Below are 26,981 nucleotides of genomic sequence, written 5' to 3'. Positions count from 1 at the left end.
CCTAACACCACTTGGACATCCAGCAGTTATCACCAAAAGTCTGCTGTAGGCTTCAGCACTGTGCCGCATTGGGATGGGAACAGAGCAAATTACTGCATCTGACATCTTCTGGACCAGTTTAATCACCTCTCTAAACATGCCCTTCTCTGATCAGGCAAAACAACCAGCAGTAGACATGGTATTGCAGGTACTTACCGTGTTTGGTTAATTTAGGAACTTACACCAGAAACGTTTGTGCAGGGATAGGCAGCAGTTGTAGTGTTAACCCTCTGTAGTAAATAATCCTGCTGACATAATCTATAGAATAAATTTGTTGGCAGTTCATATGTGGTAAGAACAGAAATAACAGACAACCAGGGCAAGAAAAAACAGCTTCTTTCAAACAAACTCAGCAAACAGGAAGAGGAATGGCCAAACTACATGTGTGCACAGGTAAATATCACATTGTACGGACCAAAGCCTGTGTATACACTTTATGGCATCATATCAGTGTAAAGAAAATAGAGGATGTAGTAACACCAACTATTATTATTAATTCATTTATTGTCTGTAACACTTATCCATTTCAGGCAGCGGTGGGTCCAAAGCCTACCCTAGATGGGCATTCACAATGAATGGTGCAAATCACAAGCTGGTGTTAGGCTAGGGATTCTTAGAAATCTCAGCCAAAAACTGTCTGTGTGTGTGTGTGTGTTATTGCAACCCGGTATCACACCTACATGTGATATAGTCACATATATAGGAGATTGCAATTTGTGACATAGTCGCATATTTTCAAAATGTTATGCAACTATATCACAATTATACATGTATGGGTAATTACAATAAAAACACTCATATCCATTATGTTATGCGACAGTAACATGGAAATTCTGCTTTATTACAGGTGTCATTATCATCCGTTAATACCACTGTAATATTTTTAATTACGGAAAATATAATATTACCAATTCATTATTTGCTAAAATTAGTCAAAAAAATGTTAAGTGAAAGGAATGTTCTCGTTAGAGTTAAAGCTAAAGTAGGACACCAATAATAAGCATTGCTTAGGAGAAATATTATAATAAAATACTTTAAGCCTTTGTTGGAATAAGAACCTATGTTACGTAATTCACATTATGGCTTTTTCTATGCTACGAGTAATGACGCCTGTAATGAGGAAGAGTTTTCGTGTTACTGTCACATAGTGTTTTTATGGTAATTACATATACACTTATGATTATGATATTGTCACATAAAATGTTGAAAATATGCGACTATGTCACAAATTGCAGTCTACTCTATATGTGACTATATCACAAGTAGGAGTGAGACCGGGTTGTTTATTGCATTAATCAAATAAAAAAAGCACATTTGTCTTGTTTCTTAAAACACAAATTGTTTATTTCATACTTTCATTTTCATTGATAATGATATTGTTTTATTATAGGATCCACATTTTTTTATCTCAGGCAATAATTACAGTTTACTCAGGATATTCAGGAACACGTTTACCGTTAGTGTTTCTACGCAACAGAACCGAAAGGAAGGAAGAAAATGCACATTCGCACTGTGAATACACATGGACAGACAGTGTGTGTGTGTGTGTGTGTGTGTGTGTGTGTGTTTGTTCATCAGTGAAATATACCGTGTTTGTGTGCGTGATTGGCAGTGTGTGTTAGCATTAGAATATTTACCACTAAGTTTGCCATTTGCTAATGCATACACATTAACCCTCTTAGCCCACTATCCCCCACTGTCTTCTGAATGACACCATGCTAACTGTTTGCTAACATATGAAGTGTCCTGTGCTTGGATATATCTTACTAACAAACTCTCTTAACCATCTGATAATACAATTAAAGTCCCAGCTAGATGTTCCCAAACACACTCTTTTAGCTCACATGCAGTGGGTCTTTATGTGGTTCTACACACGACAGCTGCCAGTTTACTCACACAGGGACATTAGTGAAGGGAAGCTAAAAAACCTGGAGCTCCATTTTACCATGGGATACTTAAGAGCTCCATGTTCTCAACAATAAAAACATAAAATACTTTCCACATCAGCGGCAGTTTGGCTTGTGGCAGAGAAAGAAGTCTGAGAACCCACTGGCAGAGAACCGGGGGCCAGAGAACCCACAGCTGGAGAGAACCCACAGCTGGAGAGAACAGAGAACCCTGACAATTCTCTGCAGGAACTACTGGCAGCTTCAGCTTAGCGCTCAGGCTAATCACCATTAGCCTTGTGTAAACATTACACACTGCCTCCCGTGGAGGTGGAGAAACACACACAGTTAAAGTAAACACTGCAGGTAACAAACAAATAATTTAACAAAAGCACAGCATTCTCAATCAGAGAGAAAACAGAATCAGGGTAAAAGTAGCAAAAATAATTAAGGAGGAGAAATCGCAGTTCAGCACCACACACAGGCCACCTGCGCAACTGCAGGCTGATGTTGTTATGATAACAGTGTTAGACTAACTAAAGCTAAATCTGTTAATCTAAATTTTTGTCTAAATGATTAAGTAACATTGCTCTAGCATTTGTCTGCAAACTAGCTCGCTGCTAGCGGCTGTATGCTAACCTGCAATGGAGCCACTGACAAAATAACATATACAAACCTTCCATGTGCTAACATTCTGTATGCTAACCACCAGCTAATCATGAATCAGAAATTTGCTAAACATCCAAATGCTAACTCACATTAGCACTGTGCTAAACATCCTAAATCTAACAAAAAATATTATTTAAAACAAAATTAGTAAGGTTAAAGAGCAGAGAGCACTAACATTAAAATTCTAATATATTAAAGTATTTGACTGGCACTAACAGAGGCTAGTAAATTGATGGAGGGCTTGGTAAAAAAAGAGAAAACATTCTGTCAGTTTTCTACTGAAAAATCTTGGCAAATTCTCTCATGTCATTTTTAGTTAAATGTCACTCATCCCTTCTTCCTTTATTTCTGTCCCTTTTATTTACACACAGCTCACTATTGCTTAGGTTTACACTTTTCACTCCGTGTGCACACATGTGTTTGTATAGTGTGTGTGTGCATATGAGTTGTGTGTGTCCGTGTTGAATACTCTGTGTGTGTGTGTGTGTGTGTGTGTGTGTGTGTGTGTGTTAGTTTAAAGGGGACATATTATACCTCTTTTAAACAGGTTAAAATAAAAAAACATGTTCATGAAGTCCTTTGCACAAAATCACTCTCACAAAGAGTGAGGACTCTGTCACTTTTATGAAAATAAGTTGTTGCTGGCCACACCCCACCAATTTCATGTTTATGCAGGTGAGGGGTGGTACCAAGGTGGTTTTATGCAAATCTCCATATTGTGACGTCACAGCAAGGGAGCCATACAAACGGCCTTATAGAAGCATATGATTCCTGACGCCCGAATCTTTCACCTGATTCACAGAAAACAGATAGATGTGGGGGATTTTTCGCACTTGGAGTGTTTATAGGAGCAGTAGAGACCCAAGTGGAAATACAAAAGCACTCAAAACGTGAGTTTTGCATATGTCCCCTTTGAGTGAAGCTGTGAACAGTGTTGGAGTGTGTGTGTGTGTGTGTGTGTGTGTGAGTGTGTGTGTGATGTATCAGTTATCAGCATTTAATGGAAAACGCTGCAGTCGACTGAAGCTGGATCTAAGTTTAAATGTGTGATTATTCCCTCGTCCTGAATCATATCAGAAAATATTCCATATTCAAATTTAGTTCTGATTCTCAGTTTTTACACACAGCCCAGAGAGAATGCACCGTTTGTTTATGTCCTGAACCAAAGTTTGTAAAAAAGCTAAGGGACTGTGAAAGTGAACAGCGGGGCACTGGTCGGCTGAGGTTAGGAACTCTGAACACCACCCCCTCACACCCCGGGCCCCTACCACTCTGCCCCTTCATCCCCAACACGTGCCCCACTATGCCACCCCACCCCCTGGACCCCGTCATTGCGTCCCTTCCTCCCCCATCCCAGCCCCTGCCACTCCGTTCCATGCTGACCCTTACCCCACTAACCCCCGGCCCCTGCCCCCTCTGAACATTACGAGGGTTCAGTCGAATGCAGCGTCCCTCTCTTCACACATCTACACTGACCAAAACAAAGTTAAGTTAACATGCAAAGATGAATCATAAATAAATAAATAAATAAATAAATAAAACAATACATAAATAAATACACATGGATGGACAAACACATTAAACAAATAACTTGTTTGAATAAAGATGTAAACAGATCTGTAAACCTCATTTAGGAACACAGTAGACAATCACAGAGAGAGAACAGAAAGAGAGAGAGAGAGAGAGAGAGAGAGAGAGAGAGAGAGAGAGAGAGAGAGAACAGAGTGAGTGAGAGAGAGAGAGAGAGAGAGAGAGAGAGAGAGAGAGAGAGAGAGAGAGAGAGAGGGAACACGGAGAGAAGTGTGTTTGGAGTGTAACAGAAGGGGGTGGGGTAAGAGCAGAATGTACAGATTAGGATTACAGATTTAACAGATTACAGATATATCAGGGTGGGTGAGAGAGAGAGAGAGAGAGAGAGAGAGAGAGAGCAAAAGGGTATTAGAGAATAACATTGAAATATTGACTTACTGGGATTAAGTCTTTTTTCTCTCTGTTTTCTCTTTCTGTGTTCTCTCTTTCTCTCTCGGTTCTCACACACTCTTCTCTTTCTCTTTGCTCTCTCTCTGTTACTCTCTCTCTCTTTCTCTGTTTCTCTCTCTGTCTTTGTCTCTCTCTCTCCCTCTCTCTCTCTCTCTCTCTCTCTCTCTCTCTCTCTCTCTCTCTCTCTCTGTCTCTCTCTCTATGGCTATACTCAGTGCATTCATTCACTGCTCAATACTATAGTGGATCATTGGTTATTGATATGTGCAGTTCATATACATGTGAATAAATACATTAATATTACAAATACAGTTCAGTGACCAATCAGAGTAGAGTATCAACAGGCCACACCCCCACACCACTGCAATGTTTCTATTTCTTTTTCAGAGAAAATTTACCATGGAATTTATCTTCAACTTTGGAATTAATTCCACACACACACACACACACACAGATTCAGACTCGAGTACAACACCCATTATTCTTTGTCAAACCGTTAGAGGACAGATTCCTGGTACAGAACGTGTCAGTGTGTGTGTGTATGTGCGTGTGTGTGTATTTGTGTGTGATTTATTCGTTGTGGTTGATGCGCACTCTGAAGGAGACCCTGTGGGTGACCTCAACTCTATTGCTGAACTCTTTATAGGTGTCTGCGTGTGATTGTGTGTGTGTGTCTGCGTTTGTTTGTTTGTGTGTGTGTGTGTGTGTGTGTGCGTGTCTGGGTGGGTTTGTTTGTGTGTGTGTGTGTGTGTGTGTCTGGGTTTGTTTGTGTGTGTTTGTATGTGTGTGATTTATTCGTTGTTGTTGATGCGCACTTTGAAGGAGACCCTGCCGGCAAACTTGTCTCTCTCACTAAACTCTCTGATAGTGTTGGAGTTTATTTTACATTCCACATTGACGTCTGTGTTCTGAGTAAGGTTCAGGAACTTCACCGCCACCAGGGGCTGGGAGTAGTTCACCTGGGGGTGGGGGTGGGGAAGAAAAAGACAGATGGGGTGTGGAAGGGCGGGGACAGGGGCAGAAATAAACAGGGTGTGAAGCAGAGTGATGTGAGGGACACAGGGAGAGTGAAAAGAGGCATTGAGAGTTATTGGTAAGTAAGGCAATGTAAACATGTAACTGCAATTGTATCTGATCTGGGTAGTGTCTGATCTGTGTTGTGTCCGAACTGTGTAGTGTCTGATCTAGGTAGTGTCTGATCTGTGTTGTGTCTGAACTGTGGTGTGTTTGACCTCTGTAGTGTCCGATATGTGTTGTGTCTGATCTGCGTTGTGTTTGAACTGTGTAGTATCTGATCTGTGTTGTGATTGGACTGTGTCGTGTTTGAACGGTGTAGTGTCTCATCTGTGTTGTGCCTGACCTGTGTTATGTCTGATCTGTGTTGTGTTTGAACTGTGTAGTGTCTGATCTGTGTTGTGTTTGACCTGTGTAGTGTCTGATCTGTGTTGTGCCTGAACTGTGTTGTGTCTGATCTGTGTTGTGCCTGAACTGTGTTGTGTCTGATCTGTGTAGTGTCTGATCTGTGTTGTGTTTCAACTGTGTAGTGTCTGAACTGTGTTTTGTTTGACCTGTTTAGTGTCTGATGTGAGTTGTGTCTGAACTGTGTTGTGTCTGATCTGTGTTGTGTTTGAACTGTTTAGTGTCTGATTTGAGTTGTGTCTGAACTGTGTTGTGTCTGATCTATGTTGTGTTTGAACTGTGTTGTGTCTGATCTGTGTTGTGTTTGAACTGTGTAGTGTGTGCTCTGTGTAGTGTCTGATCTGTGTTGTGTTTTAACTGTGTAGTGTCTGATCTCTGTTATGTTTGACCTGTGCTGTGTCTGATCTGTGTTGTGTTTGAACTGTGTAGTGTGTGATCTGTGTTGTGTTTGAACTGTGTAGTGTCCAATCTGTTTGTGTCTAAACTGTGTTGTGTTTGAACTGTGTAGTGTCTAATCTGTTTTGTGTCTAAACTGTGTTGTGTTTAAACTGTGTAGTGTGTGATCTGAGTTGTGTCTAAACTGTGTTGTATTTGAACTGTGTAGTGTCTTATCTATATTGTGTTTGAACTGTGTAGTGTGTGATCTGTGTAGTGTCTGATCTGTGTTGTGTTTGAACTGTGTAGTGTGTGATCTGTGTAGTGTCTGATCTGTGTTGTGTTTGAACTGTGTAGTGTCCAATCTGTTTTTTTGTCTGATCTCTGTTGTATTTTAACTGTGTAGTGTGTGATCTGTGTAGTGTCTGATCTGTGTTGTGTTTGAACTGTGTAGTGTCCAATCTATTTTGTGTCTAAACTGTGTTGTATTTGAACCGTGTAGTGTCTGATCTGTGTTGTGTCTGGACTGTGATGTGTTTGACCTCTGTAATATCTGATATGTGTTGTGCCTGATCTGTGTTGTGTCTGATCTGTGTTGTGTTTGACCTGTGTAGTGTCTGATCTGTGTTGTGCCTTATCTGTTGTGTTTGAACTGTGTAGTGTCTGAACTGTGTTTTGTTTGACCTGTTTAGTGTCTGATCTGAGTTGTGTCTGAACTGTGTTGTGTCTGATCTGTGTTGTGTTTGAACTGTATAGTGTTTGGTCTGTGCTGTGTCTGATCTGTGTTTTGTTTGAACTGTGTAGTGTCCAATCTGTTTTGTGTCTAAACTGTGTTGTGTTTGAACTGTGTAGGGTCTGATGTGTATTGTGTTTGACCTGTGTTGTGTCTGAACTGCGTTATTTGTGATCTGTGTTATGTTTGAACTGTATAGTCTTTGGTCTGTGTTGTGTCTGATCTGTGTTGTGTTTAAACTGTGTAGTGTCCAAACTGTTTTGTGTCTAAACTGTGTTGTATTTGAACTGTGTAGTGTCTGATCTCTGTTGTGTTTGAACTGTGTAGTGTGTGATCTGTGTAGTGTCTGATCTGTGTTGTGTCTGGACTGTGATGTGTTTGACCTCTGTAATATCTGATATGTGTTGTGCCTGATCTTTGTTGTGTCTGATCTGTGTTGTGTTTGACCTGTGTAGTGTCTGATCTGTGTTGTGCCTTATCTGTTGTGTTTGAACTGTGTAGTGTCTGAACTGTGTTTTGTTTGACCTGTTTAGTGTCTGATCTGAGTTGTGTCTGAACTGTGTTGTGTCTGATCTGTGTTGTGTTTGAACTGTATAGTGTTTGGTCTGTGCTGTGTCTGATCTGTGTTTTGTTTGAACTGTGTAGTGTCCAATCTGTTTTGTGTCTAAACTGTGTTGTGTTTGAACTGTGTAGGGTCTGATGTGTGTTGTGTTTGACCTGTGTTGTGTCTGAACTGCGTTATTTGTGATCTGTGTTATGTTTGAACTGTATAGTCTTTGGTCTGTGTTGTGTCTGATCTGTGTTGTGTTTAAACTGTGTAGTGTCCAAACTGTTTTGTGTCTAAACTGTGTTGTATTTGAACTGTGTAGTGTCTGATCTCTGTTGTGTTTGAACTGTGTAGTGTGTGATCTGTGTAGTGTCTGATCTGTGTTGTGTCTGGACTGTGATGTGTTTGACCTCTGTAATATCTGATATGTGTTGTGCCTGATCTGTGTTGTGTCTGATCTGTGTTGTGTTTGACCTGTGTAGTGTCTGATCTGTGTTGTGCCTTATCTGTTGTGTTTGAACTGTGTAGTGTCTGAACTGTGTTTTGTTTGACCTGTTTAGTGTCTGATCTGAGTTGTGTCTGAACTGTGTTGTGTCTGATCTGTGTTGTGTTTGAACTGTATAGTGTTTGGTCTGTGCTGTGTCTGATCTGTGTTTTGTTTGAACTGTGTAGTGTCCAATCTGTTTTGTGTCTAAACTGTGTTGTGTTTGAACTGTGTAGGGTCTGATGTGTGTTGTGTTTGACCTGTGTTGTGTCTGAACTGCGTTATTTGTGATCTGTGTTATGTTTGAACTGTATAGTCTTTGGTCTGTGTTGTGTCTGATCTGTGTTGTGTTTAAACTGTGTAGTGTCCAAACTGTTTTGTGTCTAAACTGTGTTGTATTTGAACTGTGTAGTGTCTGATCTCTGTTGTGTTTGAACTGTGTAGTGTGTGATCTGTGTAGTGTCTGATCTGTGTTGTGTCTGGACTGTGATGTGTTTGACCTCTGTAATATCTGATATGTGTTGTGCCTGATCTGTGTTGTGTCTGATCTGTGTTGTGTTTGACCTGTGTAGTGTCTGATCTGTGTTGTGCCTTATCTGTTGTGTTTGAACTGTGTAGTGTCTGAACTGTGTTTTGTTTGACCTGTTTAGTGTCTGATCTGAGTTGTGTCTGAACTGTGTTGTGTCTGATCTGTGTTGTGTTTGAACTGTATAGTGTTTGGTCTGTGCTGTGTCTGATCTGTGTTTTGTTTGAACTGTGTAGTGTCCAATCTGTTTTGTGTCTAAACTGTGTTGTGTTTGAACTGTGTAGGGTCTGATCTCTGTTGTGTTTGAACTGTGTAGTGTGTGATCTGTGTAGTGTCTGATCTGTGTTGTGTTTGAACTGTGTAGTGTCTGACCTGTGTTATGTCTGATCTGTGTTGTGTTTGAACTGTGTAGTGTCCAATCTGTTTTGTGTCTAAACTGTGTTGTGTTTGAACTGTGTAGTGTCTGATCTGTGTTGTGTCTGGACTGTGATGTGTTTGACCTCTGAAATATCTGATATGTGTTGTGCCTGATCTGTGTTGTGTCTGATCTGTGCTGTGTTTGAACTGTGTAGTGTCTGATCTTGGTTGTGTCTGGACTGTGTTGTGTTTGAACTGTGTAGTGTCCAACCTGTTTTGTGTCTAAACTGTGTTGTATTTAAACTGTGTAGTGTCTGATCTTGGTTTTGTCTGGACTGTGTTGTGTTTGATCTGTGCAGCATTTGATCTGTGTTGTGTTTGAACTGTGTAGTGTCTGATCTGTGTTGTGTCTGATCTATGTTGTGTTTGAACTGTGTAATGTATGATCTGTGTTGTGTCTGATCTCTGTTGTGTTTGAACTGTGTAGTGTGTGATCTGTGATGTGTCTGATCTCTGTTGTGTTTGAACTGTGTAGTGTCCAATCTATTTTGTGTCTAAACTGTGTTGTGTTTGAACCGTTTAGTGTCTGACCTGTGTTATGTCTGATCTGTGTTGTGCCTAACTGTGTTGTGTCTGATCTGTGTAGTGTCTGATCTTTGTTGTGTTTCAACTGTGTAGTGTCTGAACTGTGTTTTGTTTGACCTGTTTAGTGTCTGATCTGAGTTGTGTCTGAACTGTGTTGTGTCTGATCTGTGTTGTGTTTGAAGTGTATAGTGTTTGGTCTGTGTTGTGTCTGATCTGTGTTTTGTTTGAACGGTGTAGTGTCCAATCTGTTTTGTGTCTAAACTGTGTTGTGTTTGAACTGTGTAGTGTCTGATGTGTGTTGTGTTTGACCTGTGTTGTGTCTGAACTGCGTTATTTTTGATCTGTGTTGTGTTTGAACTGTATAGTGTTTGGTTTGTTTTGTGTCTGAACTGTGTTGTGTTTGAACTGTGTAGTGTCCAATCTATTTTGTGTCTAAACTGTGTTGTATTTGAACTGTGTAGTGTCTGATCTTGGTTGTGTCTGGACTGTGTTGTGTTTGATCTGTGCAGTATTTGATCTGTGTTGTGTTTGAACTGTGTAGTGTCTGATCTGTGTTGTGTCTGATCTCTGTTGTGTTTGAACTGTGTAGTGTCCAATCTGTTTTGTGTCTAAACTGTGTTGTGTTTGAACCGTGTAGTGTCTGATCTGTGTTGTGTCTGGACTGTGTTGTGTTTGAACTGTGCAGTATTTGATCTGTGTTGTGTTTGAACTGTGTAGTGTATGATGTGTTGTGTTTGAACTGTGTAGTGTGTGGTCTGTGTTGTGTTTGAATTGTGTAGTGTCTGATCTCTGTTGTGTTTGAAATTTGTAGTGTCTGATCTGTGTTGTGTCTGAACTGTGGTGTGTTTGACCTGTGTATTGTCTTATCTGTGTTGTGCCTGACCTGTGTTGTGTCTCAACTGTTTTTTGTTTGAACAATATTGTGTCTGATCTGTGTTGTGTTTCACCTGTGTAGTGTCTGATCTGTGTTGTGCCTGAACTGTTTTGTGTTTGATCTGTGTTCTGTCTGAACTGTGGTGTATCTGATCTGTGTTATGTTTGAACTGTGAAGTGTCTGATCTGTGTTGTGTTTGAACTGTGTTGTGCGTGAACTGTGAAGTGTATGATCTGTGTTGTGTTTGACCTGTGTTGTGTCTGAACTGTGTGGTGTTTGACCTCTGTAGTGTTTGATCTGTGCTGTGCCTGATCTGTGTTGTGTCTGATCTGGGTTGTGTTTGAGCTGTGTAGATTCTTATCTCTGTTGTGCCTAAACTGTGTTGTGTCTGAACTATTTTGTGTTTGAACTATGTTGTGTCTGACCTGTGTAGTGTTTGATCTGTGTTACGCCTGATCTGTTTTGTGTTTGAACTGTGCAGAGTCTGATCTGTGTTGTGTCTGAACTGTGTTGTGTTTGACCTGTGTAGTGTCTGATCTGTGTTGTGTCTGAGCTGTGTTGTGTTTGACCTGTGTAGTGTCTGATCTGTGTTGTGTCTGATCTGTGTTGTGTCTGATCTGTGTTGTGTTTGAACTGTATAGTGTTTGGTCTGTGCTGTGTCTGATCTGTGTTTTGTTTGAACTGTGTAGTGTCCAATCTGTTTTGTGTCTAAACTGTGTTGTGTTTGAACTGTGTAGGGTCTGATGTGTGTTGTGTTTGACCTGTGTTGTGTCTGAACTGCGTTATTTGTGATCTGTGTTATGTTTGAACTGTATAGTCTTTGGTCTGTGTTGTGTCTGATCTGTGTTGTGTTTAAACTGTGTAGTGTCCAAACTGTTTTGTGTCTAAACTGTGTTGTATTTGAACTGTGTAGTGTCTGATCTCTGTTGTGTTTGAACTGTGTAGTGTGTGATCTGTGTAGTGTCTGATCTGTGTTGTGTCTGGACTGTGATGTGTTTGACCTCTGTAATATCTGATATGTGTTGTGCCTGATCTGTGTTGTGTCTGATCTGTGTTGTGTTTGACCTGTGTAGTGTCTGATCTGTGTTGTGCCTTATCTGTTGTGTTTGAACTGTGTAGTGTCTGAACTGTGTTTTGTTTGACCTGTTTAGTGTCTGATCTGAGTTGTGTCTGAACTGTGTTGTGTCTGATCTGTGTTGTGTTTGAACTGTATAGTGTTTGGTCTGTGCTGTGTCTGATCTGTGTTTTGTTTGAACTGTGTAGTGTCCAATCTGTTTTGTGTCTAAACTGTGTTGTGTTTGAACTGTGTAGGGTCTGATCTCTGTTGTGTTTGAACTGTGTAGTGTGTGATCTGTGTAGTGTCTGATCTGTGTTGTGTTTGAACTGTGTAGTGTCTGACCTGTGTTATGTCTGATCTGTGTTGTGTTTGAACTGTGTAGTGTCCAATCTGTTTTGTGTCTAAACTGTGTTGTGTTTGAACTGTGTAGTGTCTGATCTGTGTTGTGTCTGGACTGTGATGTGTTTGACCTCTGAAATATCTGATATGTGTTGTGCCTGATCTGTGTTGTGTCTGATCTGTGCTGTGTTTGAACTGTGTAGTGTCTGATCTTGGTTGTGTCTGGACTGTGTTGTGTTTGAACTGTGTAGTGTCCAACCTGTTTTGTGTCTAAACTGTGTTGTATTTAAACTGTGTAGTGTCTGATCTTGGTTTTGTCTGGACTGTGTTGTGTTTGATCTGTGCAGCATTTGATCTGTGTTGTGTTTGAACTGTGTAGTGTCTGATCTGTGTTGTGTCTGATCTATGTTGTGTTTGAACTGTGTAATGTATGATCTGTGTTGTGTCTGATCTCTGTTGTGTTTGAACTGTGTAGTGTGTGATCTGTGATGTGTCTGATCTCTGTTGTGTTTGAACTGTGTAGTGTCCAATCTATTTTGTGTCTAAACTGTGTTGTGTTTGAACCGTTTAGTGTCTGACCTGTGTTATGTCTGATCTGTGTTGTGCCTAACTGTGTTGTGTCTGATCTGTGTAGTGTCTGATCTTTGTTGTGTTTCAACTGTGTAGTGTCTGAACTGTGTTTTGTTTGACCTGTTTAGTGTCTGATCTGAGTTGTGTCTGAACTGTGTTGTGTCTGATCTGTGTTGTGTTTGAAGTGTATAGTGTTTGGTCTGTGTTGTGTCTGATCTGTGTTTTGTTTGAACGGTGTAGTGTCCAATCTGTTTTGTGTCTAAACTGTGTTGTGTTTGAACTGTGTAGTGTCTGATGTGTGTTGTGTTTGACCTGTGTTGTGTCTGAACTGCGTTATTTTTGATCTGTGTTGTGTTTGAACTGTATAGTGTTTGGTTTGTTTTGTGTCTGAACTGTGTTGTGTTTGAACTGTGTAGTGTCCAATCTATTTTGTGTCTAAACTGTGTTGTATTTGAACTGTGTAGTGTCTGATCTTGGTTGTGTCTGGACTGTGTTGTGTTTGATCTGTGCAGTATTTGATCTGTGTTGTGTTTGAACTGTGTAGTGTCTGATCTGTGTTGTGTCTGATCTCTGTTGTGTTTGAACTGTGTAGTGTCCAATCTGTTTTGTGTCTAAACTGTGTTGTGTTTGAACCGTGTAGTGTCTGATCTGTGTTGTGTCTGGACTGTGTTGTGTTTGAACTGTGCAGTATTTGATCTGTGTTGTGTTTGAACTGTGTAGTGTATGATGTGTTGTGTTTGAACTGTGTAGTGTGTGGTCTGTGTTGTGTTTGAATTGTGTAGTGTCTGATCTCTGTTGTGTTTGAAATTTGTAGTGTCTGATCTGTGTTGTGTCTGAACTGTGGTGTGTTTGACCTGTGTATTGTCTTATCTGTGTTGTGCCTGACCTGTGTTGTGTCTCAACTGTTTTTTGTTTGAACAATATTGTGTCTGATCTGTGTTGTGTTTCACCTGTGTAGTGTCTGATCTGTGTTGTGCCTGAACTGTTTTGTGTTTGATCTGTGTTCTGTCTGAACTGTGGTGTATCTGATCTGTGTTATGTTTGAACTGTGAAGTGTCTGATCTGTGTTGTGTTTGAACTGTGTTGTGCGTGAACTGTGAAGTGTATGATCTGTGTTGTGTTTGACCTGTGTTGTGTCTGAACTGTGTGGTGTTTGACCTCTGTAGTGTTTGATCTGTGCTGTGCCTGATCTGTGTTGTGTCTGATCTGGGTTGTGTTTGAGCTGTGTAGATTCTTATCTCTGTTGTGCCTAAACTGTGTTGTGTCTGAACTATTTTGTGTTTGAACTATGTTGTGTCTGACCTGTGTAGTGTTTGATCTGTGTTACGCCTGATCTGTTTTGTGTTTGAACTGTGCAGAGTCTGATCTGTGTTGTGTCTGAACTGTGTTGTGTTTGACCTGTGTAGTGTCTGATCTGTGTTGTGTCTGAGCTGTGTTGTGTTTGACCTGTGTAGTGTCTGATCTGTGTTGTGTCTGAACTGGGTTATGATTGACTTGTGTTGTGTCTGATCTGCATTGAGTCTGAACTGTGTAGTGCCTGATCTGTGTAGTGCCTGATCTGCGTTGTGTTTGAACTGTATGGTTTGAACTGTGAAGTGTCTGATCTGTGTTGTGTCCGAACTGTGTAGTGTCTGATCTAGGTAGTGTCTGATCTGTGTTGTGTCTGAACTGTGGTGTGTTTGACCTCTGTAGTGTCCGATATGTGTTGTGTCTGATCTGCGTTGTGTTTGAACTGTGTAGTATCTGATCTGTGTTGTGATTGGACTGTGTCGTGTTTGAACGGTGTAGTGTCTCATCTGTGTTGTGCCTGACCTGTGTTATGTCTGATCTGTGTTGTGTTTGAACTGTGTAGTGTCTGATCTGTGTTGTGTTTGACCTGTGTAGTGTCTGATCTGTGTTGTGCCTGAACTGTGTTGTGTCTGATCTGTGTTGTGCCTGAACTGTGTTGTGTCTGATCTGTGTAGTGTCTGATCTGTGTTGTGTTTCAACTGTGTAGTGTCTGAACTGTGTTTTGTTTGACCTGTTTAGTGTCTGATGTGAGTTGTGTCTGAACTGTGTTGTGTCTGATCTGTGTTGTGTTTGAACTGTTTAGTGTCTGATCTGAGTTGTGTCTGAACTGTGTTGTGTCTGATCTATGTTGTGTTTGAACTGTGTTGTGTCTGATCTGTGTTTTGTTTGAACTGTGTAGTGTCCAATCTGTTTTGTGTCTGATCTCTGTTGTGTTTGAACTGTGTAGTGTGTGATCTGTGTAGTGTCTGATCTGTGTTGTGTTTTAACTGTGTAGTGTCTGATCTCTGTTATGTTTGACCTGTCCTGTGTCTGATCTGTGTTGTGTTTGAACTGTGTAGTGTGTGATCTGTGTTGTGTTTGAACTGTGTAGTGTCCAATCTGTTTGTGTCTAAACTGTGTTGTGTTTGAACTGTGTAGTGTCTAATCTGTTTTGTGTCTAAACTGTGTTGTGTTTAAACTGTGTAGTGTGTGATCTGAGTTGTGTCTAAACTGTGTTGTATTTGAACTGTGTAGTGTCTTATCTATATTGTGTTTGAACTGTGTAGTGTGTGATCTGTGTAGTGTCTGATCTGTGTTGTGTTTGAACTGTGTAGTGTGTGATCTGTGTAGTGTCTGATCTGTGTTGTGTTTGAACTGTGTAGTGTCCAATCTGTTTTGTGTCTGATCTCTGTTGTATTTTAACTGTGTAGTGTGTGATCTGTGTAGTGTCTGATCTGTGTTGTGTTTGAACTGTGTAGTGTCCAATCTATTTTGTGTCTAAACTGTGTTGTATTTGAACCGTGTAGTGTCTGATCTGTGTTGTGTCTGGACTGTGATGTGTTTGACCTGTGTAGTGTCTGATTTGTGTTGTGTCTGAACTGTGTTATGATTGACTTGTGTTGTGTCTGATCTGCATTGAGTCTGAACTGTGTAGTGCCTGATCTGTGTAGTGCCTGATCTGCATTGTGTTTGAACTCTATGGTTTGAACTGTGAAGTGTCTGATCTGTGTTGTGTCTGAACTGTGTTGTGTTTGATCTGTGTTGTGTCTGATATGTGTTGTGTTTCAATGGTGTAGTGTCTGATCTGCATTGTGCTTCATATGTGTAGTGCCTGATATGTGTTGTGTCTGATCTGTGTTGTGTCTGAACTGTGTTGTGTCTGAACTATGTTGTGTTTGACCTGTGTTGTGTCTGATCTGTGTTGTGTTTGACCTGTGTAGTGTCTGATCTATGTTGTGTTTGACCTGTGTAGTGTCTGATCTGTGTTGTGTCTGATCTGTGTTTTGTTTGAACTGTGTAGTGTCTGATTTGTGTCTGAATTATGTTGTGTTTGACCTGTGTTTTGTCTGATCTGCATTGTGCCTCATATGTGTAGTGCCTGATATGTGTTGTGTCTGATCTGTGTTGTGTCTGAACTGTGTTGTGTCTGAACTATGTTGTGTTTCACCTGTGTAGTGTCTGATCTGTGTTGTGCCTGAACTGTTTTGTGTTTGATCTGTGTTCTGTCTGAACTGTGGTGTATCTGATCTGTGTTCTGTTTGAACTGTGTAGTGTCTGATCTGTGTTATGTTTGAACTGTGAAGTGTCTGATCTGTGTTGTGTTTGAACTGTGTTGTGCTTGAACTGTGAAGTGTATGATCTGTGTTGTGTTTGACCTGTGTTGTGTCTGAACTGTGTGGTGTTTGACCTCTGTAGTGTTTGATCTGTGCTGTGCCTGATCTGTGTTGTGTCTGATCTGGGTTGTGTTTGAGCTGTGTAGAGTCTTATCTCTGTTGTGCCTAAACTGTGTTGTGTCTGACCTGTGTAGTTTTTGATCTGTGTTACGCCTGATCTGTTTTGTGTTTGAACTGTGCAGAGTCTGATCTGTGTTGTGTCTGAACTGTGTTGTGTTTGACCTGTGTAGTGTCTGATCTGTGTTGTGTCTGAGCTGTGTTGTGTTTGACCTGTGTAGTGTCTGATCTGTGTTGTGTCTGATCTGTGTTGTGTCTGAACTGGGTTATGATTGACTTGTGTTGTGTCTGATCTGCATTGAGTCTGAACTGTGTAGTGCCTGATCTGTGTAGTGCCTGATCTGCGTTATGTTTGAACTGTATGGTTTGAACTGTGAAGTGTCTGATCTGTGTTGTGTCTGAACTGTGTTGTGTTTGATCTGTGTTGTGTCTGATATGTGTTGTGTTTCAATGGTGTAGTGTCTGATCTGCATTGTGCTTCATATGTGTAGTGCCTGATATGTGTTGTGTTTGACCTGTGTAGTGTCTGATCTATGTTGTGTTTGACCTGTGTAGTGTCTGATCTGTGTTGTGTCTGATCTGTGTTTTGTTTGAACTGTGTAGTGTCTGATTTGTGTCTGAAGTATGTTGTGTTTGACCTGTGTTGTGTCTGATCTGCATTGTGCCTCATATGTGTAGTGCCTGATATGTGTTGTGTCTGATCTGTGTTGTGTCTGAACTGTGTTGTGTCTGAACTATGTTGTGTTTGACCTGTGTAGTGTTTGACCTGTGTAGTGTCTGATCTGTGTTGTGTCTGATCTGTGTTTTGTTTGAACTGTGTAGTGTCCAATTTGTGTTGTGTCTGAACTATGTTGTGTTTGACCTGTGGAGTGTCTGATCTGTGTTGTGTTTGAACGGTGTAGTGTCTGATCTGCGTTGTGCCTGATCTGTGTAATGCCTGATTTGTGTTGTGTCTGAACTATATGGTTTGAACTGTGAAGTGTCTGATCTGTGTTGTGTCTGAATTGTGTTGTGTTTGACCTGTGTTGTGCCTGATCTGTGTTGTGTCTGATATGTGTTGTGTTTCAACCGTGTAGTGTCTGATCTTTGTTGTGTCTGATCTGTATTGTGTTTGACCTGTGTAGTGTCTGATTTTTGTTGTGTTTGAACGGTGTAGTGTCTGATCTGCATTGTGCCTGATCTGTGTAGTGTCTGATCTGCGTTGTGCCTGACCTGTGTAGTGTCTGATCTGTATTGTGTCTGATCTGTGTTGTGTCTGAACTGTGTTATGATTGACTTGTGTTGTGTCTGATCTGCATTGAGTCTGAACTGTGTAGTGCCTGATCTGCGTTGTGTTTGAACTGTATGGTTTGAACTGTGAAGTGTCTGATCTGTGTTGTGTCTGAACTGTGTTGTGTTTGATCTGTGTTGTGTCTGATATGTGTTGTGTTTCAATGGTGTAGTGTCTGATCTGCATTGTGCTTCATATGTGTAGTGCCTGATATGTGTTGTGTCTGATCTGTGTTGTGTCTGAACTGTGTTGTGTCTGAACTATGTTGTGTTTGACCTGTGTTGTGTCTGATCTGTGTTGTGTTTGACCTGTGTAGTGTCTGATCTATGTTGTGTTTGACCTGTGTAGTGTCTGATCTGTGTTGTGTCTGATCTGTGTTTTGTTTGAACTGTGTAGTGTCTGATTTGTGTCTGAAGTATGTTGTGTTTGACCTGTGTTGTGTCTGATCTGCATTGTGCCTCATATGTGTAGTGCCTGATATGTGTTGTGTCTGATCTGTGTTGTGTCTGAACTGTGTTGTGTCTGAACTATGTTGTGTTTGACCTGTGTAGTGTCTGATTTTTGTTGTGTTTGAACGGTGTAGTGTCTGATCTGCATTGTGCCTGATCTGTGTAGTGTCTGATCTGCGTTGTGCCTGATCTGTGTAGTGCCTGATTTGTGTTGTGTCTGAACTGTATGTTTTGAGCTGTGAAGTGTCTGATCTGTGTTGTGTCTGAATTGTGCTGTGTTTGACCTGTGTTGTGCCTGATCTGTGTTGTGTCTGATATGTGTTGTGTTTCAACCGTGTAGTGTCTGAACTGTGTTGTGTTTGAGCTGTGTTGTGTCTGAACTTTGTTGTTTGAACTGTGAAGTGTCTGACCTGTGTTGTATCTGATCTGTGTTGTATTTGATCTGTGTTTTGCCTCAACTGTGTTGTGTTTGACCTGTGTATTATCTGATCTGTGTTGCATCTGGACTGTGTTGTATTTGACCTGTGTAATGTCTGATCTGTGCTGTGTCTGATCTGTTTTGTGTCTGATCTGTGTAACCCACCTGTGCTCGTTTACCGTAATAAGGGTAATACATCAGGTTAAAGCTCCCATTTGGAGGAAAGTATGCCATGTTTCCTAACAGCTCACTATCCTCCTTCTACAGAGAGAGAGAGAGAGAAAGACACAGAGAGAGAGAGAGAAAGACACAGAGAGAGAGAGAAAGAAAGAGAGGGAAAGAATATTCACAACTTTAGTGTAGTCTAAAATAGTCCACTGTCTTAGTGGGTGTTACTGCGGTCTAGTAGAGTGTGCTGGGGTCTAGTGGATGTTACTTGGGTCTAGCAGAGTCTGTTGGGGTCTAGTGTCTGCTGGGGTCTAGTTGTGTCTGCTGGGGTCTAGTGGATGTTACTGGGGTCTAGTGGAGTCTTTTGTGGTCTAGTGTCTGATGGGGTCTAGTGGAGTCTGCTGGGGTCTAGTGGATGTTACTGGGGTCTTGTAGAGTGTGTTGGAGTCTAGTGTCTGCTGGGGTCTAGTGGATGTTACTGGGGTCTAGTAAAGTCTGTTGGGGTCTAGTGTCTGCTGGGGTCCAGTGGATGTTACTGTGATCTAGTGGATGTTACTGTGGTTCAGTGGTGTCTGTTGGGATCTAGTGGATGTTACCCTAGTCGAATGGTGTATGTTGGGGTCTAGTGGATGTTACAGTGGTCCAATGGAGTCTGTTGGGGTCTAGTGGATATTACAGTAGTCCAATGGAGTCTGTTGGGGTCTAGTGGATGTTACTGTGGTTCAGTGGAGTCTGTTGGGGTCTAGTGGATCTTACTGTGGTGCAGTGGAGTCTGTTGGGGTCTAGTGGATGTTTCTGTGGTCCAGTGGAGTCTGTTGGGGTCTAGTGGATGTTACAGTGGTCCAGTGGAGTCTGTTGGTGTCTAGTGGATGTTACAGTGGTCCAGTGGAGTCTGTTGGGGTCTAGTGGATGTTACAGTGGTCCAGTGGAGTTTGATGTGATCTAGTGGATGTTATAGTGGTCCAGTGGAGTCTGTTGGGGTCTAGTGGATGTTACTGTGGTGCAGTGGAGTTTGATGTGATCTAGTGGATGTTATAGTGGTCCAGTGGAGTCTGTTGGGGTCTAGTGGATGTTACTGTGGTGCAGTGGAGTTTGATGGGGTCTAGTGGATGTTATAGTGGTCTAGTGCAGAGGTTCCCAAACTTTATAGAGCATGTTCCACCCGTTATAAAACCAAAACCTCCAAGTACCACCTATGATTTTTACCAGAGAAACATGGGCCCTGGTTCTCCCACTGTGTCGGGGGCATAAGGCAAAATCTTACTTCAATCCCTGCATGTTTTTGTTGCTTTTTATTTATCTGAAATTTGCAGTTTTACACAAAATGATCTAAAATAACTGAATACATGAATACAAATGACTATAGGGAGTCATTAAAACTGAATGTTTTAAATACAATTTTATATTTATGAGAACATATAAAATTTACAGGCAATACGCATTTTGAAAAAAACAAAAAAAAAGAAGAGGTCAGTGTAATATCAGTATCATGCTTTAACAGGCTCCATTTGGAGCAGGTCACAGTGGTTCTCTACATTTGTAGTAGTAGCAGTAGGTGAAGAATGAATGCTGTAATGATGCAAAGAACAGCCACGTTTTCCCTCATCCGATTCTTTTCTTCTATTGTGTCTTGCTGGTACATAATTCTTGCTAAGGTTTTCTCTGCATTTGCCTCTGGATTTAGTTGTCACGCCCTCGTCCTGTCATGTCTGTTTTCCCCGCCATGTGCTCTTTTAGCACATGGCTCTGTTTGTTATTGTCCAAGTCTCCGCCCTCTCCTTGTTATCTGTCTCAGGTGTGTCTTGTCTGTGTCATGTATTTAAGTTCCCTTGTCTCACTTCTTGTTTGTCTGTCATTCGTTTCATTCTTCTAGTCATGTTCCTCTTCCAATGTTGCTGTGTCATGTTGCCCAGTCAGGTCTGTCTGTCTCAGTCGTTTCCTTTGTCATGTTATTAAGTCTGTCTGTCTTGTTTGCTCTAGCCCTCTGTGTTTAGTTTCTGATTTAGCACTGTTATGTTTAGTGTTAGCTATCTGTGTTTATATAGCTTTCTTGGTCTTAGTGAAGTATCTCTGTCTAGGTCTCTGTCAAATATCTCTGTCTAGGTCTTTAGTCTGTCTGTCTTTCCCATTTGCTATAGTTCTCCGTTTTAGGTTTAGTCTGTCCAGCTCTTTGTATTTTTAGTTTAGCCTGCTTAGCTCCCTTTCTCTGTCTTTGTTAGCTCCCTGTGTGTTGCCTTTCTGTTAAAGTCTTTGTTTTGTTATAGTCTTTTGTTAATAAAGTCTGTGTTTTAGCGTGTGCGTCCGCCTTTGTCAGTCCGCCATCCGTGATTCCTGACATTAGTCCTTCTGGGCTCCTGAGTATTCCTCAGGGGTTGGTCTTAGGGTTATTCACGTTTTTGCTTTGCCCTTTTTAAAATAAAATCCAAATTACTCATGTCTGTCTCTAGCCTTTGCCTATGTCCAGTAAACAGCTGAAACTTTCTTTACACGGATTTCTCTAAAAACTTGGGGGATCATGTTCCCTCCCTGAATCCCACCTGCCGTTCCCTTACAGACATAATCTATTACGGTGAATGCGTAGCATGGTGTGTGTGTGTGTGTGGTGTGTTTTTTTTTTTTTTTTTTTTTTTTTTTTTTTTTTTTTTTTAATAAACAAATTAATTGGGGCACAGTTATGGGAAATGTGAAACTTTATGTAATTTACACAAATTTAGATTTCCAGTTAGGAATAAATTCCTTAACTAAGTAGTACATTTGGCGTACCACAGTTTGAGAACCACTGCTCTAGCGGATGTTACTGTGGTTCATTGGAGTCTACTGTAATGAATTCTACTCTGGTCTACTAGAGTCTAATTTTCCTACAGACTCCAGACTCACCCATTCTTCCTCTCCCACTTTATATTTCTGAGAAGAAATAGAGTCTGGATGAAATGATGGGAGAGAAGACATCAAAACCAGAGAAGAGAGGCTTATAGAGACAGAGGGAGGGATTAAAACAAGGAAATGGGGAGGAAATTTTGATGGGGTTTTGAATATAAAGCAGTTAGATGGAGTAGGAGGGGCTTAGAGAGGGTGGGGTTAAAGCAGAAGAGTTATGCTTTGTTCAAGAAACTGGGATTTACCAATTTTCTAATTTTGTTTCTGAACAGTAGAGAAAGTTATATTTATTTTGGGTGAACTTGTCTTTACTGGATTTCGATGAAGCTGCTTTGTGACATCAGTTGGTAAAAGCTTTACACCAGGGGTCTTCCCTGTGCACTCACACATGTGTACCGTGAAACTCGTAGATGCACAAGTGGAACAAATTGCCATCCCATACTCCACATTGATTGATTGGCCATATGTGTTATGGGGAGATAGGACTTGAGTAGAGAACATGATTTAACACTTTCTGCTCTTCTAGGGTAATGAGATGTTGAGAAGATTTTTTTTTGAGAAGATCAAATTATACTTGGGGATAATTCAATAATTGCTCTATATTGATAGGGACATGTCACTTCCATCCATGCTAATTCTACGCCCTTGACCCCCTGGTACATACAACCTTCAGATAAGCTCTTGAAAGCAGCATTAATTGTAGTGGAGGAGGTGTGTATAAACATTAACCGAGATCCTGTATTAGGAAAATAACCATGTTCCAGTAGAATGTCCCTAGTTTTTTTATATGACATAAATAACATGCATTACACCTGAGCAATTATGTCATGCAAAAACTCCTTACAGATTTACATACAGAACATCCTTCAGCCAATCACCATCTGATATCAAGGTACAAACTGACTATTAGCAGCTAAACATAGGCTAATATACTACAAAACTGCCAGAAATAATCAGTGACATAATGATCCAAATTAACATCTTTCCAGGTGTTACTGATATATTCCCAGAACTGAAACAATATTTCTATGAAATTCATGAGGGAAACACCTGAGGGGACCCTGGGTAATGAAGAGGGTGAAGTTAATGGAGTTGAAGGGGGGTGGGTGGAGTTAGTGAGGTGAGAGAAAACAGAGCGCAGGAAAAGGTCTCAAAGCTTCTGTTACCTTTGCACCACAGGAGACATACGGAGACTGTCCGTCCTTCCCAGGCCGCATTCCAATCACCTAAAAGGGGAACAAAGTTCAGAGGATAAACACATGATCTCCAACACCAAACCATTTCTGTACTTTACATATAATATTATTACATCCAATCACACACAGCCTTCCAAGCCTGGCCAATCATACAAAGCTTTCTTAAACCAGCCAATCACGCACAGCTCTCCAACAGGCCAATCACACACAGCTCTCCAACAGGCCAATCACACACAGCTCTCCAACAGGCCAATCACACACAGCTCTCCAACTAGCCAATCAAACACAGCTCTCCAAACAGGCCAATCACACAAAACTCTCCAAACTGGCCAATTACACACAGCTCTCCAAACTGGCCAATCACACACAACTCTCCAAACTGGCCAATCACACACAACTCTCCAACAGGCCAATCACACAGAGCTCTCCAACAGGCCAATCACATACAGCTCTCCAAACTGGCCAATCACACAAAACTCTCCAAAAGACCAATCAAACACAGCTCTCCAAACTGGCCAATCACACACAACTCTCCAACAGGCCAATCACACAGAGCTCTCCAACAGGCCAATCACACAAAGCTCTCCAACAGGCCAATCACACACAGCTCTCCAAACCGGCCAATCACACAAAACTCTCCAACTAGCCAATCAAACACAGCTCTCCAAACCGGCCAATCACACAAAACTCTCCAACAGACCAATCACACAGCTCTCCAACAGGCCAATCAAACACAGCTCTCCAAACTTGCCAATCACACACAGCTCTCCAACAGGCCAATCACACAAAGCTCTCCAACAGGCCAATCACACACAGCTCACCAACAGGCCAATCACACACAGCTCTCCAACTAGCCAATCAAACACATCTCTCCAAACCGGCCAATCACACAAAACTCTCCAACAGACCAATCACACAGCTCTCCAACAGGCCAATCAAACACAGCTCTCCAAACTTGCCAATCACACAAAGCTCTCCAACAGGCCAATCACACACAGCTCTCCAACAGGCCAATCACACACAGCTCTCAAACAGGCCAATTACACAAAGCTCTCCAAACTTGCCAATCACACACAGCTCTCCAACAGGCCAATCACACACAGCTCTCCAACAGGCCAATCAAACACAGCTCTCCAAACCGGCCAATCACACAAAACTCTCCAACAGACCAATCACACAGCTCTCCAACAGGCCAATCAAACACAGCTCTCCAAACTTGCCAATCACACACAGCTCTCCAACAGGCCAATCACACACAGCTCTCCAACAGGCCAATCACACACAGCTCTCAAACAGGCCAATTACACAAAGCTCTCCAAACTTGTCAATCACACACAGCTCTCCAACAGGCCAATCACACAGAGCTCTCCAACAGGCCAATCACAGACAGCTCTCCAACAGGCCAATCACACGCAACTCTCCAACAGACCAATCACACACAGCTCTCCAAACTGGCCAATCACACACAACTCTCCAACAGGCCAATCACACACAGCTCTCCAAACCGGCCAATCACACAAAACTCTCCAAAAGACCAATCACACACAACTCTCCAAACATGCCAATCACACACAGCTCTCCAACAGGCAAATCACACACAGATCTCCAACAGGCCAATCACACACAGCTCTCCAACAGGCCAATCACACACAGCTCTCCAACAGGCCAATCACACACAGCTCTCCAAACAGGCCAATCACACAAAGCTCTCCAAACTTGCCAATCACACACAGCTCTCCAACAGGCCAATCACACACGGCTCTCCAACAGGCCAATCACACACAACTCTCAAACAGGCCAATCACACAAAGCTCTCCAAACTTGCCAATCACACACAGCTCTCCAAACAGGCCAATCACACAAAGCTCTCCAAAGTGGCCAATCAAACACAGCTCTCCAACAGGCCAATCACACACAGCTCTTCAACAGGCCAATCACACACAACTCTCAAACAGGCCAATCACACATAACTCTCCAACAGGCCAATCACACACAGCTCTCCAACAGGCCAATCACACAGAGCTCTCCAACAGGCCAATCACACATAACTCTCCAACAGGCCAATCACACACAGCTCTCCAACAGGCCAATCACACAAAGCTCTCCAACAGGCCAATCACACACAGCTCTCCAAACCGGCCAATCACACAAAACTCTCCAACTAGCCAATCAAACACAGCTCTCCAAACCGGCCAATCACACAAAACTCTCCAACAGACCAATCACACAGCTCTCCAACAGGCCAATCAAACACAGCTCTCCAAACTTGCCAATCACACACAGCTCTCCAACAGGCCAATCACACACAGCTCTCCAACAGGCCAATCACACACAGCTCTTCAACTAGCCAATCAAACACAGCTCTCCAAACCGGCCAATCACACAAAACTCTCCAACAGACCAATCACACAGCTCTCCAACAGGCCAATCAAACACAGCTCTCCAAACTTGCCAATCACACACAGCTCTCCAACAGGCCAATCACACACAGCTCTCCAACAGGCCAATCACACACAGCTCTCAAACAGGCCAATTACACAAAGCTCTCCAAACTTGCCAATCAAACACAGCTCTCCAACAGGCCAATCACACACAGCTCTCCAACAGGCCAATCAAACACAGCTCTCCAAACCGGCCAATCACACAAAACTCTCCAACAGACCAATCACACAGCTCTCCAACAGGCCAATCAAACACAGCTCTCCAAACTTGCCAATCACACACAGCTCTCCAACAGGCCAATCACACACAGCTCTCAAACAGGCCAATTACACAAAGCTCTCCAAACTTGCCAATCACACACAGCTCTCCAACAGGCCAATCACACAGAGCTGTCCAACAGGCCAATCACAGACAGCTCTCCAACAGGCCAATCACACGCAACTCTCCAACAGACCAATCACACACAGCTCTCCAAACTGGCCAATCACACACAACTCTCCAACAGTCCAATCACACACAGCTCTCCAAACCAGCCAATCACACAAAACTCTCCAAAAGACCAATCACACACAACTCTCCAAACATGCCAATCACACACAGCTCTCCAACAGGCAAATCACACACAGATCTCCAACAGGCCAATCACACACAGCTCCCCAACAGGCCAATCACACACAGCTCTCCAACAGGCCAATCACACACAGCTCTCCAAACAGGCCAATCACACAAAGCTCTCCAAACTTGCCAATCACACACAGCTCTCCAAACTTGCCAATCACACACAGCTCTCCAACAGGCCAATCACACAGAGCTCTCCAACAGGCCAATCACAGACAGCTCTCCAACAGGCCAATCACACGCAACTCTCCAACAGACCAATCACACACAGCTCTCCAAACTGGCCAATCACACACAACTCTCCAACAGGCCAATCACACACAGCTCTCCAAACCGGCCAATCACACAAAACTCTCCAAAAGACCAATCACACACAACTCTCCAAACATGCCAATCACACACAGCTCTCCAACAGGCAAATCACACACAGATCTCCAACAGGCCAATCACACACAGCTCTCCAACAGGCCAATCACACACAGCTCTCCAACAGGCCAATCACACACAGCTCTCCAAACAGGCCAATCACACAAAGCTCTCCAAACTTGCCAATCACACACAGCTCTCCAACAGGCCAATCACACACGGCTCTCCAACAGGCCAATCACACACAACTCTCAAACAGGCCAATCACACAAAGCTCTCCAAACTTGCCAATCACACACAGCTCTCCAAACAGGCCAATCACACAAAGCTCTCCAAACTGGCCAATCAAACACAGCTCTCCAACAGGCCAATCACACACAGCTCTCCAACAGGCCAATCACACACAACTCTCAAACAGGCCAATCACACATAACTCTCCAACAGGCCAATCACACACAGCTCTCCAACAGGCCAATCACACAGAGCTCTCCAACAGGCCAATCACACAAAGCTCTCCAACAGGCCAATCACACACAGCTCTCCAAACCGGCCAATCACACAAAACTCTCCAACTAGCCAATCAAACACAGCTCTCCAAACCGGCCAATCACACAAAACTCTCCAACAGACCAATCACACAGCTCTCCAACAGGCCAATCAAACACAGCTCTCCAAACTTGCCAATCACACACAGCTCTCCAACAGGCCAATCACACACAGCTCTCCAACAGGCCAATCACACACAGCTCTCAAACAGGCCAATTACACAAAGCTCTCCAAACTTGCCAATCACACACAGCTCTCCAACAGGCCAATCACACACAGCTCTCCAACAGGCCAATCACACACAGCTCTCCAACAGGCCAATCAAACACAGCTCTCCAAACCGGCCAATCACACAAAACTCTCCAACAGACCAATCACACAGCTCTCCAACAGGCCAATCAAACACAGCTCTCCAAACTTGCCAATCACACACAGCTCTCCAACAGGCCAATCACACACAGCTCTCCAACAG

The 26,981-nt window shown here is 42.3% G+C and overlaps 1 protein-coding gene across 1 annotated transcript in view; it reads right to left on the bottom strand.

The window, feature by feature from the left end:
* Positions 1-4,804: 4,804 nt before the first annotated feature.
* atp1b2a (ATPase Na+/K+ transporting subunit beta 2a) overlaps positions 4,805-26,981 on the bottom strand; it is a 70,228-nt gene continuing 48,051 nt past the window's right edge. The window contains exons 5-7 of the mRNA XM_066671081.1: positions 22,508-22,567; positions 18,462-18,557; positions 4,805-5,533 (exon numbers count right to left, since the gene is read on the bottom strand). Of these exons, the coding sequence (XP_066527178.1) occupies positions 5,366-5,533; positions 18,462-18,557; positions 22,508-22,567 (324 nt within the window). The 3' untranslated portion in view covers positions 4,805-5,365. The remainder of the gene's footprint in view (positions 5,534-18,461; positions 18,558-22,507; positions 22,568-26,981) is intronic.

Source organism: Hoplias malabaricus, chromosome 5 (assembly GCF_029633855.1).
Source record: "Hoplias malabaricus isolate fHopMal1 chromosome 5, fHopMal1.hap1, whole genome shotgun sequence".
Taxonomy (NCBI): Eukaryota; Metazoa; Chordata; class Actinopteri; order Characiformes; family Erythrinidae; genus Hoplias; species Hoplias malabaricus.
This window is presented reverse-complemented; position numbering and strand designations above follow the sequence as displayed.